Here is a 15,649-nt window from a genome sequence, read left to right as displayed (position 1 = left end):
ATGACAAGTGCAACTATGCTTAACAGCAGTATATACATACTAAAAAAGTACTCAATGTTAGTTATGTATGTTGTAAGCAAAATGATTAATGCATTAAGAAATGTATTCTACAGTTAAAAATGAAATAGTGAGAAACATAAATATAAAAATATCAAAGGCAGCTTATTTGAAAGGTTTTCAGTTGTGCTTAATATAACCTGTTTTCTGAAGCTATACTCTCACTCTGTAGACACAAGTAATTTCCTAGGCATCTACTGGGTGCTGTCCTTCTATAGAGATTGTCTGTCACATTTTAAGAGTGAAGCACTGTGTTAGCATAAATTTCAGTCATTTCTGAAAAGCAAACATGAAAAAGTTACAGTGCCAGTATCATCATTACATTATAATTTGAACACACAATTTTGTTCGTATAAAGTCCAGCTGGTAACAGTAGCCTTGAACACAACCAAATTAATTAGAATACACATTTAGAATACACTTTCCTGTGATACAGCTAACAAAGAACATAATCTGTGAAGGCACTAAAATTATTGCCTCTAAAGCCAAGCACTCTTGTAAAATGTTCTTAGCGTTTTCTTTGACTGAAAGTTTAAATAAAATTTAGCAACGTAGATATTTATTGGGAGTTATTCTTAACTCAAGACTATTTGATAGTTGCTTTTTTAATTAGTAGTATGCACACACAATAGTAGTAAATACCAATTCTCATGCTCATGTTTGACCAAAGCCCTTATTGGAAACAAATATCCATGAGAGTCAACAAGTGACTCTTATCAGAGAATATCATTTTTTTTTGGCAGATATAACTAATACAGCCAATTTACTGTGCTGTATTTTTCCGTGGAGATGCTAAACATCACCTTACAATTCATTAACAAATATTTGCCACATGAACCTGAGCAATAAATGACCTATTGGGAGCATCCTTATCATCTTAACATCAATGTGAGAAATAGATCCCAAAATAATTATAATTCAGATTGTGATAAAGTGCCTTTTTGTAATCCAGTCAGTTATTGCACTTGTGGGGACTAGGAAACCTTTTAAACTCTCCTGTTCCAAGGCAGTTAGCATTCAAATTATTGTACTGTTATTTTGTTAAAGTTACTAGTATAAGGTAGCTATTAGAAAAATATATTGCAATAATCAATTGAAATTCTGAGTACTTTACTTTCTGAGTTTCTTATTCCCAGTCACAACAAAGTAATTATCATCCTGTTTTGACTTTACTGTGGAATCTTTTAACCTAACCTGTGTTCCTTTAGTTAAAACAGTTGCAGCTTTTTCTTTTAAAACAGGATCCTTAGTGGTTGAATCAACATCTTTATCATTCTTTTGGGAGACTTTGACCTGTGCCTGACTTTTGACGTTAGTCTTTAATGTCTTTTTCTTCGTCCCATTTATGGTTGATGTTTGAGGAAGACGCACAATAGATAATGGCATTCGATCAGAATGTGTTGTTACATCAGCTGTTACCTGTGTTTTCATCCTGCTATTTTGAACTGGTCTCTTCTTGGCTGAAGAATTATTAACAGGTGAAAATGAATTTTTACTCTTTACATCTACTGTAGATGTCTGCTCAGCAGCAGATAAGCTGCTCTGCTTATCGTTTGTAAGAGAGGAATTAAACCTCAGCTGTTTGGGGCCAAGACCAGTTTTCTGTTTGGCTTGCTTACTTTCCAATTTCCCTCTATGTGAATAAAACTGTGTGGGTAATGTTTGACTGTTATTTTGGGAAATTATTTTTGTAGGCATTGTAGACGATGTTTGAGGACAAGACGGCTTAGACACATTTAAGTTTCTGTTAATTATTTTTACAGATTTTGCTGAGGTTTTTGAAAGAGGCTTACATTTGTCTACATTTTTGAGCCCAGCTGCACTATTAGGAGATTGGTGTTCTAGACAGCCTGCCCTTGTAGCCGTTTCAGGCAACTTTGAAAGTTTATTGGTTGAACAACCTAGAGCAGGATGTTGTACAGTTGGAGAATTTTGGGAACACGCAGGCTTGATAGATGATACAGTAGATTTCTGAAGAGATGCTGATGGTGTTGAAGCAGTTCTCCCCTGAGCTGATGATGAGCACTTATTTATATTTCGTCTGTATTTTGAAACAGATCTAAGGCTATGAGAAGGTGGAGCTGGCTTTTTTGAAATTGGTTCTGATGATTTGGAAAATGACTGAATGTTATTTACTAAAGAATCTTTTAATTTGGGGTGGCTTTGTGTCAACTGGTCTGTAGGTGAGGAATGCTTTACTGCTTCTGAAGAAGAAAGAACTGTTGGTTGGGACAACTTACATCCTGCCTGTTTCCTATTACCTACACGAGGATTTTTTGAAACTGAAACTACAGTAGAGGCCTTTGAACTCTGTTTATGATATGCATCAATGGCAGATATGGGATTCATGGGTGGAGGCTGTGGAGGTCTAGCAGATGAATCAGAAACTGTATCACCAGAAGCACCTTTTTGAAATGACAAAATCTTTTGTTCCAACGTTGCAAATTGAAGCATTCGGCAAGGATCATACTTGAGAAGAAAACCTTGAAGAGTATCCCAGCCTCCACCAACACGTACCATTACATGTTTGCCATGTAACATCTAATAGAAAAGGAGATAAAAGGTTTATTGATTATAACTGATTGCACTTAAGCAACATAGGTATTGCATGAAATATTAAAATGCTTTTAACATTGTTTTCCCATTTGCCATCCATACCTAGAAAGCAGAAATATTGTACGCACACACACACACACACACACACCAACAACAACTGCTGACCAAGAGATGCAGAAAAGTACAAGCTGCCCAGCATTATGGCAGCAAAGAGAAAGAATGATTGCTGAAGTATTTCCAAGCATCAGTAACAGTGGGACATTTTCAGATAGGCAGTGAAATTAGGCAGATAATATCACTAAGGTAAGGTACTAGCAATTAAATTATATTGTCATCTTTTGAAAAGGAATAAATTCCCACTCGGTTAAGATTGATGTTCAAGTGACTGAGCAAAATCACTGAAAACGTGTACTTACTCGAATGAACAGTATTTTGTCTCCCAATCTATAGCGCCCTTCAGACAAATACTCAATTGAAAATCTATGAGAACAGCTACAAGGAGGATCTTCAGCAATATGCTTAACCTACATTGTACAAAGATGCTGTTATCTTTATATAATATATACTAAAAGCAACACTAAATGTGAATTACACAATTTGGACCTGCCCCCAAGAGGGTGTTCTGAGCCAGCAGGATTTTTTTTCTCTCCTGCTGAAAAGACAGCCAATTTTGTTGCCAAAGCTGGCTCCTTGCCAGCATGCTCCCCAGTTATGAACGGGAGCTACTGGGAATGACTCAAGAGGACTTTTGGATGACCATGGATGTACCTCAGAAGAGGATCTAGAAGGTAACAATTCTAAGTGGAAGTAGTCAGAGTGTCAAGTCTCCATCTTTTTCCTTTCTACTGTTTGCTTTTTAAGACTGACTAGATTTTAACTGCACATTTTATTTATTTTATTTATTTATTTTAATCCCATTTATATCCCGCCCTTCTCCGAAGACTCAGGGCGGCTTACAATTCTAAAGCACAAATCAATGTGCTTAGCAATAGCCTTCATTCTAAGTATATGCCTGCTTATTAGGGCTTTCGGCCCCCCCCAAGCGGCATTATTACAAAGTCAGCTTATTGCCCCCAACAATCTGGGTCCTCATTTTATCTACCTGGGAAGGATGGAAGGCTGAGTCAACCTTGAGCCTGGTGGGACTCGAACCTGCACTAATTGCAGGCAGCTGGTGTTACTTAAGGAGGCATTAGCCCACTGCTCCACCAAGGCTTTTGATATTTTTTATGTCTACTTTTAAACATTAATGTACTGGCTGGATGCTGATTCAAATTAACCCTCAGCTAGATCTTAAAGTGGCTTTTTGATGTTCTTTTTATTGTTTGATTAGCTTCTGTAAAATAATTGTGTCTCTTCTGCATGGAAGCTTCAGCAACTCCAATGAAAGAGATTTGTTTTTATTTACATTAGTACTGAACTTTCACTACAGTGATTTTGTATTTTATAAATTTATCAAGAAATACTGTTCTTAATTTTTTTAAACTTTTGATAAAAAAAATCTCTCCTTTATTACTGAAAGTTCTTCTCATTTAATCTGTTATGGTGCTCTCCTTGTCTCTGAGAGGAACTGTTTATGACCGACTGTAAAGTTTCAGCTGTAAAAATACTTTTACAGCTTAAACTGTGGTAAGAAAAGTTGAAAATGTGACAAAACTCACTTAACAAATGTCTCACTTAGCAACAGAAATTTTGGGCTCAATTGTGGTCATAGGTTAAGGCCTACCTATATATCAAAATATAGTAATAAGCAAGCAATACATCAAGATAAATCTCCTTGGAAAGCTGGGGAGAAAGAATATTTTTTCAACTTACAAGTTCAACTTGAAAATTTGGATAAGAAGCCTGATGAAGTAACAATGATTTTAGGTGGTAACCAGATTGTAGCTCAGAGTTCTTATATCTGAATTCAAATGCCACTTATCTAGAGCAAAGATATATATCCTAGGACCCCAGAGTGTCACATGATAGTGAAATGGGCAGCAAATAAATTGAATAAATAAAAATAAACAAACTCCCCCTAAGCTCTGAGTGCTGGTTTTAGGAATCCTTCAAAAATTATAGAAGGGAGATGATCTTGAGTAAGCTTGCATTCACAGACCAGGAACATCTATACCAAATAGCACTTTGAAAAGATCAACTGCCATTATCTGGTATAATGAGTATCAGTAGCCTTCAATCAAGAGAACCATGCTCCAATTTAAGCAACTCTGTGTTACCTGCACTCTGGATAGGACTTATCCTGATTACATGAATAGTGAGATATCAACCTCCTTTGGTACTAACCAAGTTAGTTAGATGCCATTGATTAAAACCTAACTCTTGGGTGACCATGAATGCTTGTCACTTCAAACTGCCTCACAGTTTTTCCAAGGACAGTCCTATCATCCCTTTGATCCTATCCATCCTATAATCTCATGCATCTATCCTGCTGTGTTGTCAATTGACAAACAGAACATCCACATTTCTAGTAGATAAATTTAGTTTTTCAATAATTGCTTAAAACTACACTACATACAAAAAGCTTGCAACACTGCCTGAGATTAACCAAGACTAATACACATCAGAAATGTAGTGCTGAGACAGGTGGTTCCCTGAGTTAAAAAAGGCTTTGAAGGCTCTCTTCTGCGATGTCATGCTCTGACAATAAAATGGGTTCACCTTTCACGCTAATTCATAATTTATAAAGTCATAAACAAGTAATGGCTGGTAACAAAAAAAATCAGTTTTGCTTTATTGTAATCTTGACCAACATTACATAGATAGATTTTTGGTTGGAATGTGATTTGCAGGCACTTGGGCTATGTTCATATTTCATGCGAAACATGGTTTGCCTGACTATGATTTGTAAGATAAATCAAAAACTGCTGTTTTTGTCCAAATGCTAAACTTTAAATACAGTTAATAAACCACAATGGCTTGGCTTGCATAATGTGTTATTCCAAACCAAGCAAGCTTGGGCCATTGCATGATCTAGTCATTCAAAATACCTAGAAAGTTTACATAATTCACCATTGGGTTACAGATTTCAGAAAGATTTAGATTATAGCTTCATAGGTAGAAATATGCATGCTACTTACTGCTTCATGTAATTCTCCATGCTGGCAGCATGATTTGTAGGAAACTATAGGGGTAACACAATCAGAAGACATCAACAAAGTTTCTTCCAATTCAATTTCTTTCTCTAGCTTTACTAATACTGGTGGTTCAACTCCATGTCTATAAAAAGAAAAATATATAAAATACTACATTTAGAATTCTGGCAAAATTCTAAGACAATAACCATAGGGTGAGAATAGCTATTATACTTATTATGACACATGTAACACATGAACACCTGAAATCATTGCTATCAAGAAAAAGGAGAATTACCTAGGTTAGCTATAGAACTGGCATTGTTCCCGAGTACTTTTGGGAGCAAGGGTAGAACACAGGAATAAAACATTCTATTGTCCTATGGGTTATTGGCTTCTTCAGTAAAACTTGGTCCCTACTGTGGATCATTGACAGTAGAGGTTCTTTCATTATCTCACCTAATGGCAAAGGAAGACTTCCTTTTCCACTTGTAGGTGGGAAAATGCAAAATATCCTACGACACCTGGACTGCCTTTCCAGGGAATATAGGATTATAAATGAATGGCTGTGTTTCATAAGACTTAACTTAAAAATGAGGTTTATCAATTAACCTATTTTCATGACACGTACACAAAACCATACACTAATCAAGCACTAACTGAAATGCACTAGGTTAGTTTGTAGTATCATGTACCTTATGAAAACAGCCAATGTCTGGGCTGAAAGCTCTTAAGAACCTTGAGGAAACTCTTAAGAACCTTTAGGGAGACTTACTATGCATTCAAGCATCTAATTGGAGAAAGCAATGAATACGCACCTTGATACAATGCGACCAATTTCCAGCAAGCAAAGGTACACTTGTCTTCGGTCTTTATGCAGCACTGTAAAAAAAAAATTGTGCACATAAGGAAAAAAAATTAATTCAGTGAAACCTAGAGTACTTGCCTGTATTCAACAGCATGGAGCAAAATTTGCAACACTTGTAACTCATATGTAAACATCTAAGTCTGTACCAGTAAGTTCTTTTCTAATCTACTCCCTGATGTACTTTTGCTTGGCATCCAGACCTTCCTTTAGCTATCATTGATTTGGAAATCTAGCAGTGCATTTAGTTATTTATGTATTTATTTAAAACATTTATATAACTGCCCATCCTGTAAGCAACTCTGGGACACTCCGAATCAAAGATTAAAACAACATATAAAACAGTATAAAACTATAACAGCAAACACATTAAACCATTAAAAACAACAAAACCCTCATGCCAACTCAAACCTCTTATTTCCAATCATCCAATCTTATCCCAGCACTTGGGGGAAAGGCCAGGTCTTCAAAGCTTCACAGAAGGCTAGGATGATAGAGAGGCCTGCCAAACTTCAGAGGGCTGAGTATCCCATAGGGCAGGGATAGGCAACCTTGGCTCTTTTATGACTCATGGACTTCAACACCCAGAATTCCTGAGCCAAGGTTGCCTACCCCTGCCATAGAGCAAGGGTTGCCATGGAAAAGGCATGTTTCCTAGCTCCCAATACTAACAGCGACCCAATTACAAGTATGCATGCCATGAGGTTTGTGCTGGAGCCCTATCAGCACTCCCTTTGGGGTCTGCTTGGGCAAACCAACTGTCCCATAAGATCACGCTCTCTCGATTTTCCTTCCTGCTATCCCTGGACAAACTGTCCACAAAGTTTAGCTAAGTATGCCTCTCTTAGCTTTCACCAAAGTGACCTGTGTCCTTTCCATATGTCTGTAGCAGAATCTCCCAGCAATGAGGAGGAACAGAATCTTAAGACATCTCCTGAAAAAAACCTTCCCATGACCTTCTCAAACATAAGCCAACAGATTAGTTAAAGGCGTTGGTATAAACCTTTGTTAAAGAAGACATCCAATGATAAGGGCCATTTTTTATTACATTTTCAATTCCCTACTGGGGTTGAGAGGAATGCTTAAAGCAGAAATCATGGATATTAGCATAGTGCAGGGGTAGGCAACCTTGGCTCTTTTATGACTCATGGACTTCAACTCCCAGAATGCCTGAGTCAGCTATGCTGACTCAGGAATTCTGGGAGTTGAAGTCCATGAGTCATAAAAGAGCCGAGGTTGCCTACCCCTGGCATAGTGGAACCAATGTGACTGCCAGGGCCACCAGCTTACTGTAAGTAGCCTAGCCAGTCAAAGCTTTCCATGGAGGAAGAGGTAGGCTCTCTGGACCTTTGGAAAGGCAGGTGGGGAACATTAATGCTTAATATGAAGTTCTTCAATAAAAGGAGTCCTTTCCCAAACTGTCACTTTCTGAGAGACAGCAGAAAATTGAGTCCCAAATGCTGTTCTGGCTTTTCCATAATTATCTGAAATCCTCTGGAGTTCCTAACCCTCACTTTGAGAAATCCTGCTTTATCCTATGTGGTCCCTTCTTTGAAAAATTCTCAGCTGCAAGGAAAAATGCATTCAGGATGTATAATAGAATAGATGCATATCAGAATAACCATAATTTTCATAGATATTGAATGTAAGTAAAGAATTCTAAACATGTAAAAGAGAAGGCAGCATAATCTGGGCCGTACAAGCAGAAGAACACCTGACATTTAGTTTGAGTTATAAACCTTCAATAATGGCTAGATCATACCCTAGATTTATCTAAGAAATAAACTGCATAAAATATGGAAATGGATGGTCACATGAGAATCAGGTGTGAGGCGTTTTTTCCCCTCAGAAAAGTCAAGCTATCTTTTCCTTTCACCAAAAGGGCAGGAGCAATGAAGCAAGTTTAAAAGGTTCACTTTTGAAAGTAAAACTATCAATACTTGTATTTCTTTAAAAGAAATCTGATTAATCAGAATTTAAACAGACTTGCTCCTTGAATGTTCCTGTCTTCATTATGGTGAGTTTAGACAACCTGTATCATATTAATATGGTCCAGCCCCCATGATGAGGCATATCTCACCCAGCTCAATGTTTTGTACAAGTTGCTTATGGCAGGTTTACAACTGCAAAATGAGTTTAGCCTCTTTTTAAAAGTATAAAGATTCAATGGCACTTGTAACGATGAATGCAGTGAAACTCTTTTGAGACCCATATGGCCCCAACATGAATATTGTCTAGGCACAAACCCACTCTTTATTTCACCCCCACAAACTTACAAAAGGGTCCTTGCAGATCTATGCCAAGAACACACAAAGCATATATTCATGCCACAAAACCAGCTACTGTAATCAGTAACCACTTATAAAATATTCTGAATTATGTCCTTAAAACTGCAATATTATACAGGGTTGGTGACCCTGTTCCTTTATAGAAAAAAATTAACTGAATGTAGATTAAAATATGCTGTGTAGGAGATATATCAATCCTATCATTCTTGAATGACATTGTGTCTTACAAACCCTGTCCACTGAAAAACTGTTTATAAACTGAACTTTGCCATACCTTTAACAATTCTGAATAATATTTTTTTTAAATTTAAACAAGCCCACACCATGCAAAGCAAATACATAAAGAATACTCTTTAAGAAGGATATACACCAAACAATTTAAACATTGATTTTATATAGGTCTAGGGCTTACAGCTATGTCTATGTATTCTTAAAAGGGACAATGCTAAACACCTAATTATCAATACATCTTCAAGCTATTTTTCTTAATGAGCAGTATAAGATTTTAGTCCATCTGGAAATATTTGGTTTGGCAGCTGCTGGTTACAAGGTCTAGCCTGAAACACCAAGAAGTAGGTAGTCCAATCCTTGAGGTGCAAATGCAACATCAGATTTATTTAGGATGAGTAATAAACCGAGGGTAACAACTCTAGACATAATTAATAGTTTGTATTTTTATAGCTATTAAGTTAGGAAAAAGACATAAAAGTAGAATCCAGGACTTGAAGCAAAAGATTAATTATCAACAGATTATTAACTATTAACATTAAATTCTTCATTCAACGGCCTAATTTAGCAACCAGGTACATATTATACTTTATTCAGAGATTCATAATCAAGAATCTTTATTGCCATTTTGAGGAAAGGCAACTTTCCTCTCAACTCTTGAAAAATATTGGCAGTTCACATATTCATTAACATAACAAACACAGTTTTACATATACTTTTAAAAGGTTGTTTAATCTATGAGGATCTGTAATACAAAAAGCTTCAAAGCAGACATGGGATAGTTGTTTTTTTAACTAGGCTATACCTCTTGACTACCACAAATTTATTACTGTGTCTAGATCAGAGGTCACCAACCTTTCTCAGTTGGCAGACCGGAGGGAAAAGAAGGGGGAAGCATTTTAAACACACATGTGTGCATGGGGCCACAACCATGCACGTGAGGCAAACAAGGCAGTGCTACTGCCCGCGTGATAGCTAATTTTTTGTTGACTTTGGTAAACCAGATGAAGTCCTAGCCCTTTTTCACAAGGCCCAGAACGGACCAGTGGAAGTGCATGGACACCACTTCTGGAAGTCTGTTCTGAGCCTCGGAGGCCTGGGGGAGGCTTCCCTGGCCCAGGACAGACTTTCGGAAGTGGCGTCCATGCAGAGAATCAGTTGTTCAGGTGTTTGAATCCCACCACTGGTAGTGATGCATCACCTGCAAATTCAACTCAGCATCTGAAAGTTACCAAGAACCTAGTGAGCTGTCAATGAACCCACAGAAAGCATTAATAAAGCCATTATCACACCAACATGTTCCAAAAACATCAGCCTAACCTGATGCAAATTCACATTGCAAAAATCAGACAATCCCAACATTTTTAGAAAAAAAACTCCTCTCAATTCTGTTGGAAAGGTATTGCAATAACATTATTAAACTTGACAAACTAAATTTTAAAACTCTTATAATAACTTCTATTATCAGAAAGTCCACCAAAACAAAACTGTTTTAATATTTCAGTTGAAGAAATACTTTACCCTGTTTAGCATTGTTAGAATTAGAATTAGAATTTATTAAATTTATATGCCGCCCTTCTCCCTCACAACAATAAAAAGTTAAAAAACTTAAAATACAAAATTTAAAAAAGAAACAATTAATGTAATAAATACTTAACAATTAACCCAATAAAACCAAATTTAAAACTATAGTCAGTCCAGGCCTGATTGTTGGAATATCCAGGTCTTCAGGTCACGGTGGAAGGACCAAAGGTCAGGGGCCATCCGCAGCTCCGGAGGCAACTCATTCCAGAGGGTCGGCACGCCCACAGAGAAGGCTCTCCCCCTGGGGGTCGCCAGCCGGCATTGCTTAGCCGACGGAACCCTGAGGAAGCCGACTCTGTGGGAGTGAACCGGGCGATGGGAGGTTGACAATGGCAGCAGGTGATCTCACAAGTACCTCGGGCCTAAGCCATGTAGGGCTTTAAAGGTAATTACCAGCACCTTGAATCGCACCCGGAGGGCAACCGGAAGCCAATGCAGCTCGCGCAGGAGTGGTGTAACATGGGAGTATCGAGAAACTCCCATAAGCACCCACGCGGCCGCATTTCACACCAGCTGAAGCCTCCGGGTGCACTTCAAGGGCAGCCCCACGTAGAGAGCATTGCAGTAATCCAGGCAAGAAGTGACAAGTGCATGGGTGACCGTGCACACAGCATCTCAGTCCAAAAAGGGGCGCAACTGGTGTACCAGGTGAACCTGTGCAAAAGCCCCCCTGGTCACAGCAGTTAGATGATCCTCCAAGTTAAGCCGTGAATCCAGGAGGACACCCAAATTGCGGGCCCTTTCTGAGGGGGGCAATACCTCCCCGCCATCAAAAGAGATGGAACATGTTGGACAATATGAGATGCCGGTATCCACAGCCACTCGGTCTTGGAGGGGTTCAGCCTGAGCCTGTTCCTTCCCATCCAGACCCGCACCGCCTCTAGGCACCGGGACATCATGTCAAGGGCATCACTGGGTTGGCTCGGGGTGGAGATGAACAACTAGGTATCATCCGCATATTGGTGATACCTCACCCCAAAGCCATGGATGATCTCACCCAGTGGCTTCATATAGATGTTAAACAGGAGGGGGGGAGAGAACCAACCCCTGAGGCACCCCACAAGTGAGGGGCCTTGGGGTAGATCTCTGCCCCCCTGCCAATACAAACTGTGAGCAGCCCGAGAGGTAGGAGGAGAACCACCATAGAACAGTGCCTCCCACTCCTAACCCCTCAAGCCGTCACAGCAGGATACTATGGTCGATGGTATCAAAAGCCGCATTTCTACATGTTTTAACAGTGTTTATTAAACATACCAATATATTTTTCTATACAGAAGGGTCTCATTTATATAAACACCTCTTATCTTTTAAATTTAGAAGTGAGTAATAGCATATATAAGAAATTAGTGTTTACAATTCAATAAAACAATGCAAAAAAGCAACAAAAGTTACCTAAGCCTTCAGATTCAAAAAGATAAGTCTCATCCACTCCAATGCATCTACACCAATTCAGAAAGTTCGCTGTGTTATCTCTGGCAAAGAAAGATCCTGAAGGAGCATCTTTTTTACAGGGGACTTTTCTCAAAGGGAAATTCTGGAAAGTAATAGACAAATTTTAACAGGAAATATTCCAAAACATTTTATCATAAAGGCTTTTTCTAGAGTAGAACCAGTAAGGAAAGTGGGGACGGGGTTCCTTCCCCCCAAAAAAGATTATATTTCAAAAGAATCTCAGGTGTATATAAATAAGCAATGGGGAAATTTGTTTAAAATAGTACTGTCAAGGAGTTGGCTAAAAGGCAAAAAAGACCACAAACTTTGTGACATTCACTTTTAGTTGTCAGAAAAAAGATGACCCATTTACTTAGCTGAAAACATGGCTTGAAAGACACTTCAAATATATATTACTGGCAAAAGATACCAGAAGGGCAATAACATGTATCATATGATTATCCAAAACAAACCCTCCAAGGTATTTATATCCAAAATACTACTTCAGTATTTTAAAATTAGAACAAATCTGTCAGCAGCTTGAACATATGATTCACATTTTTCTAATGAATTTCAAGTCATGTACAATTTTAACCAGCAGACTTTCATCTTCCAAATTACTTTTTCTTTTTAACAGAATCTTAATATGAGGCTCAACTTTCATGTATTCTGCACCATCTCAAGCTACTGTATGTACTATTTTATATCTGTTTTAATTCTAAGTGCATCTAATGTGTAATCTTGGTCACATGAATTTTCATTAATTTTAAAAAAAATAATTGCAATTTTTAAAAAACAAATGAACTTACTTTTAAATCATTTGGGTTACAAGAGCTTTTAACTATGTTTTGAATGACTCCAATCAAAATGCACAGGAGTACCCCATTATCAAGTTCATCCAATAAATGCTCTGCTTTAAGTTCAATACCTATAGAAAAGCCATGATTTTCATTAGTAGAGAGAAGATAAAACTCAGACTGGTAACCCAGATATTCATAAGCAAAGCTTCAACCTAAATCAGTAGAAAATATAGTTTATTTATTTATTATTAAATTTACATGCTGCCTATCTCACTATTCAAAGCCTCTGTAACAATCCCTTTTATTGTGGTTTAACTGGAGTGGGATTGCGGCAATGTCCAAACTGATACAGAATGTCATAGATGTCATTCATATTTAAAGCACATGATATATTTTAAAATAATTATTTAAATTTCAACTTGTACATTGGGCTGTACTTTAAATTATACTAATTAGAAAAAATATTGAATCTCACTGTTCTGATTAGCCAATGTTTCAAAAAAGCAAACATGCATTTTAAAATTGTTTAGGGAAAGGCAGTATTATGTACTCTTAACAAATGACTAAACTTCTATAAAAGGAGAAACAGTAACATTAGCAGTTTTAACTTCTATCAGTGTGAACTCTAAATCTAGCTCTATCCCTACATTTTTTTTCTACAATAGTGAGATGGTTCTTCAAACAAACCCAACAAGCCAGATAGCCAGATAGCCAGATCTTCTTGCATAGGAATCAGAGTCGCCTCATGTCGGACAGATATCCATTGGTCATATAGTAAAACATCAGCCAGGCCAGGACCATGCCTTGGAGTCAGTGGACTTCGTGGATTGATAGGTAAATCATCTCCAAACCACACCTAAGGTACATATCAACAAGACTGTTCGACTACAATTTCAGTACCATGTGACAACTGATCATATTTGCAATCCATTATCAATGTCTTTAAAAATGGAAGGTCCATAACAACAAAACATGATTCACTGTTATTTGGGACTACTTTAGCTCTATTAAAAGCTGCATTTGGCTTGTACAATCCATCAAGATTTGAACATTAAAATTATAGTCAATTATGTTCTTCAGATACATATCAGAAAGTAGGAAATATTTAATAAATATTTCAATTTGCCTACCTGAGCTGTATGTTGCATGGTAACTGGATGTTCCTAGGAATGGGAGGAAAAAAAGAGACTTTCAACTAAAAGTGACAAATTGCATTTTATTTTCATTCATTTATCTGCAACATTGGAAAGACAGCCAACAGATCAACAAAAAGTAAACCAATACTGATTATCCAAAATTATCCAACTGCTAGGTTGGCAGAAGCTGGGACGAGTAACAGGCGCTCACTCTGTTACGTGGCACTCAGGATTCGACCCGCCAAACTACCGACCTTCTGATCAACAAGCTCAGTGTCCTAACCCACTGAGCCACCGCGTCCTGATGGTTATCTGAATTAAATTCACCCATTCCTGTCCATTTTAGCTCGCTGATTCCTAAGATGTCGATGTTCAGTCTTGTCATCTCTTGTTTGACCACATCCAGCTTGCCTTGATTCATGGATCTTACATTCCAGGCTCTTATGGAGAAAAAATCCTTTCACCACCAGATACATCCACAGCTGAGCGTCCTTTCAGCTTTGGCCCAGTCGCTTCATTCTTTCTGGCGCTACTAGTACTAGCCCTCTGCTCTTCCCCAGTAGCATATTGGACGCCTTCCGACCTGAGGGGCTCATCTTCCAGCGTCATATCGTTTTGCCTTTTGGTACTGTCCATAGGGTTTTCATGGCAAAGATACTGGAGTGGGTTGCCATTTCCTTTTCCAGTGGATCACGTTTTGTCAGAACTCTCTGCTATGACCTGTCCGTCTTGGGTGGCCCTGCATGGCATAGCTCATAGCTTCATTGAATTACGCAAGCCCCTTCACCATGACAAGGCAGTAATCCATGAAGGGGATCAATCTACTTAAGTTAGTTAAAATGTTAGCATTGGAATAATTCTAAGTATATCAATATGAAATAACATTTATACTTTGTACATTAGTTTCCCATACATTTAAACATTGTTTATAATTTTACATTTATCTCAGTTTTTTAAAAAGTAGCTTCATATGAAGAACGTGTCCTCAACTTGCCAAAGAATAGAAAGAATTCAAACTGCAATTGAAATCTGAATTGTTACAAATTTCCATAGAAACACTTAAAGTATATAAGACTTCAATTAACTGAATAATCAATTGTGTACGGAAAAAATATCCATGTTGTGAACATTATTGTTTTGGAATGCAAATCCTGCTGTATAGTTAGAACAAAAACCTTTTAAATTTCATTTTAAAATTATCTTCAAATCACATATAGAAAATAATTCACTTGCATACTAATATTGCTAAAGTGCTAAGTTTAAAACTACATCAAAAATCTCAGTTTCTAGCCAGCTGGGAACACATATCCTAAACAAATGCCACCATTTATTACTTGAACATTAGAAACTTGTGTCCTCCTGATATTTTTCTCTTTTATACTACACAAAAAAGGCAGAAAGTAGAACAAGTCTTTACTAACTAATATATTCAGCTTCCCACAGTGAGTACCAGGGAATAAAGTTCATTTACATAAAAAGCTCTTTGTCTTAACAGGCCAAAGTAAGGGGCTTCATTGACATTTTAGAAGGAAAAAAATATGGTTGCAAAGGCTACCAAAAATACTGCTCTCATTAAATGATGGAATACTAGACATTTGAACAAGGCCCTTAACAAGCCAACTACCACAGT

At 37.5% G+C, this 15,649-nt stretch overlaps 1 protein-coding gene across 1 annotated transcript; it reads right to left on the bottom strand.

Annotated features, from left to right (window-relative positions):
- Window positions 1-1,167: 1,167 nt before the first annotated feature.
- Window positions 1,168-14,031, bottom strand: GAS2L3 (growth arrest specific 2 like 3; the record flags this gene model as incomplete). The annotated part of the gene is made up of 8 exons (XM_083366775.1): window positions 1,168-2,598; window positions 3,030-3,137; window positions 5,694-5,832; window positions 6,506-6,569; window positions 12,045-12,186; window positions 12,893-13,011; window positions 13,571-13,739; window positions 14,014-14,031. 8 exons carry the CDS (start codon window positions 14,029-14,031, stop codon window positions 1,168-1,170), a joined length of 2,190 nt encoding a protein of 729 aa, XP_083222901.1.
- Between the last annotated feature and the right edge of the window lie 1,618 nt (window positions 14,032-15,649).

Source organism: Vipera ursinii (genome assembly GCF_947247035.1).
Source record: "Vipera ursinii genome assembly, chromosome: 6".
In the NCBI taxonomy this organism is placed as follows: domain Eukaryota; kingdom Metazoa; phylum Chordata; class Lepidosauria; order Squamata; family Viperidae; genus Vipera; species Vipera ursinii.
Note: the sequence above shows the minus strand (reverse complement) of the source record. Positions and strands in the feature narration are given on the sequence as shown.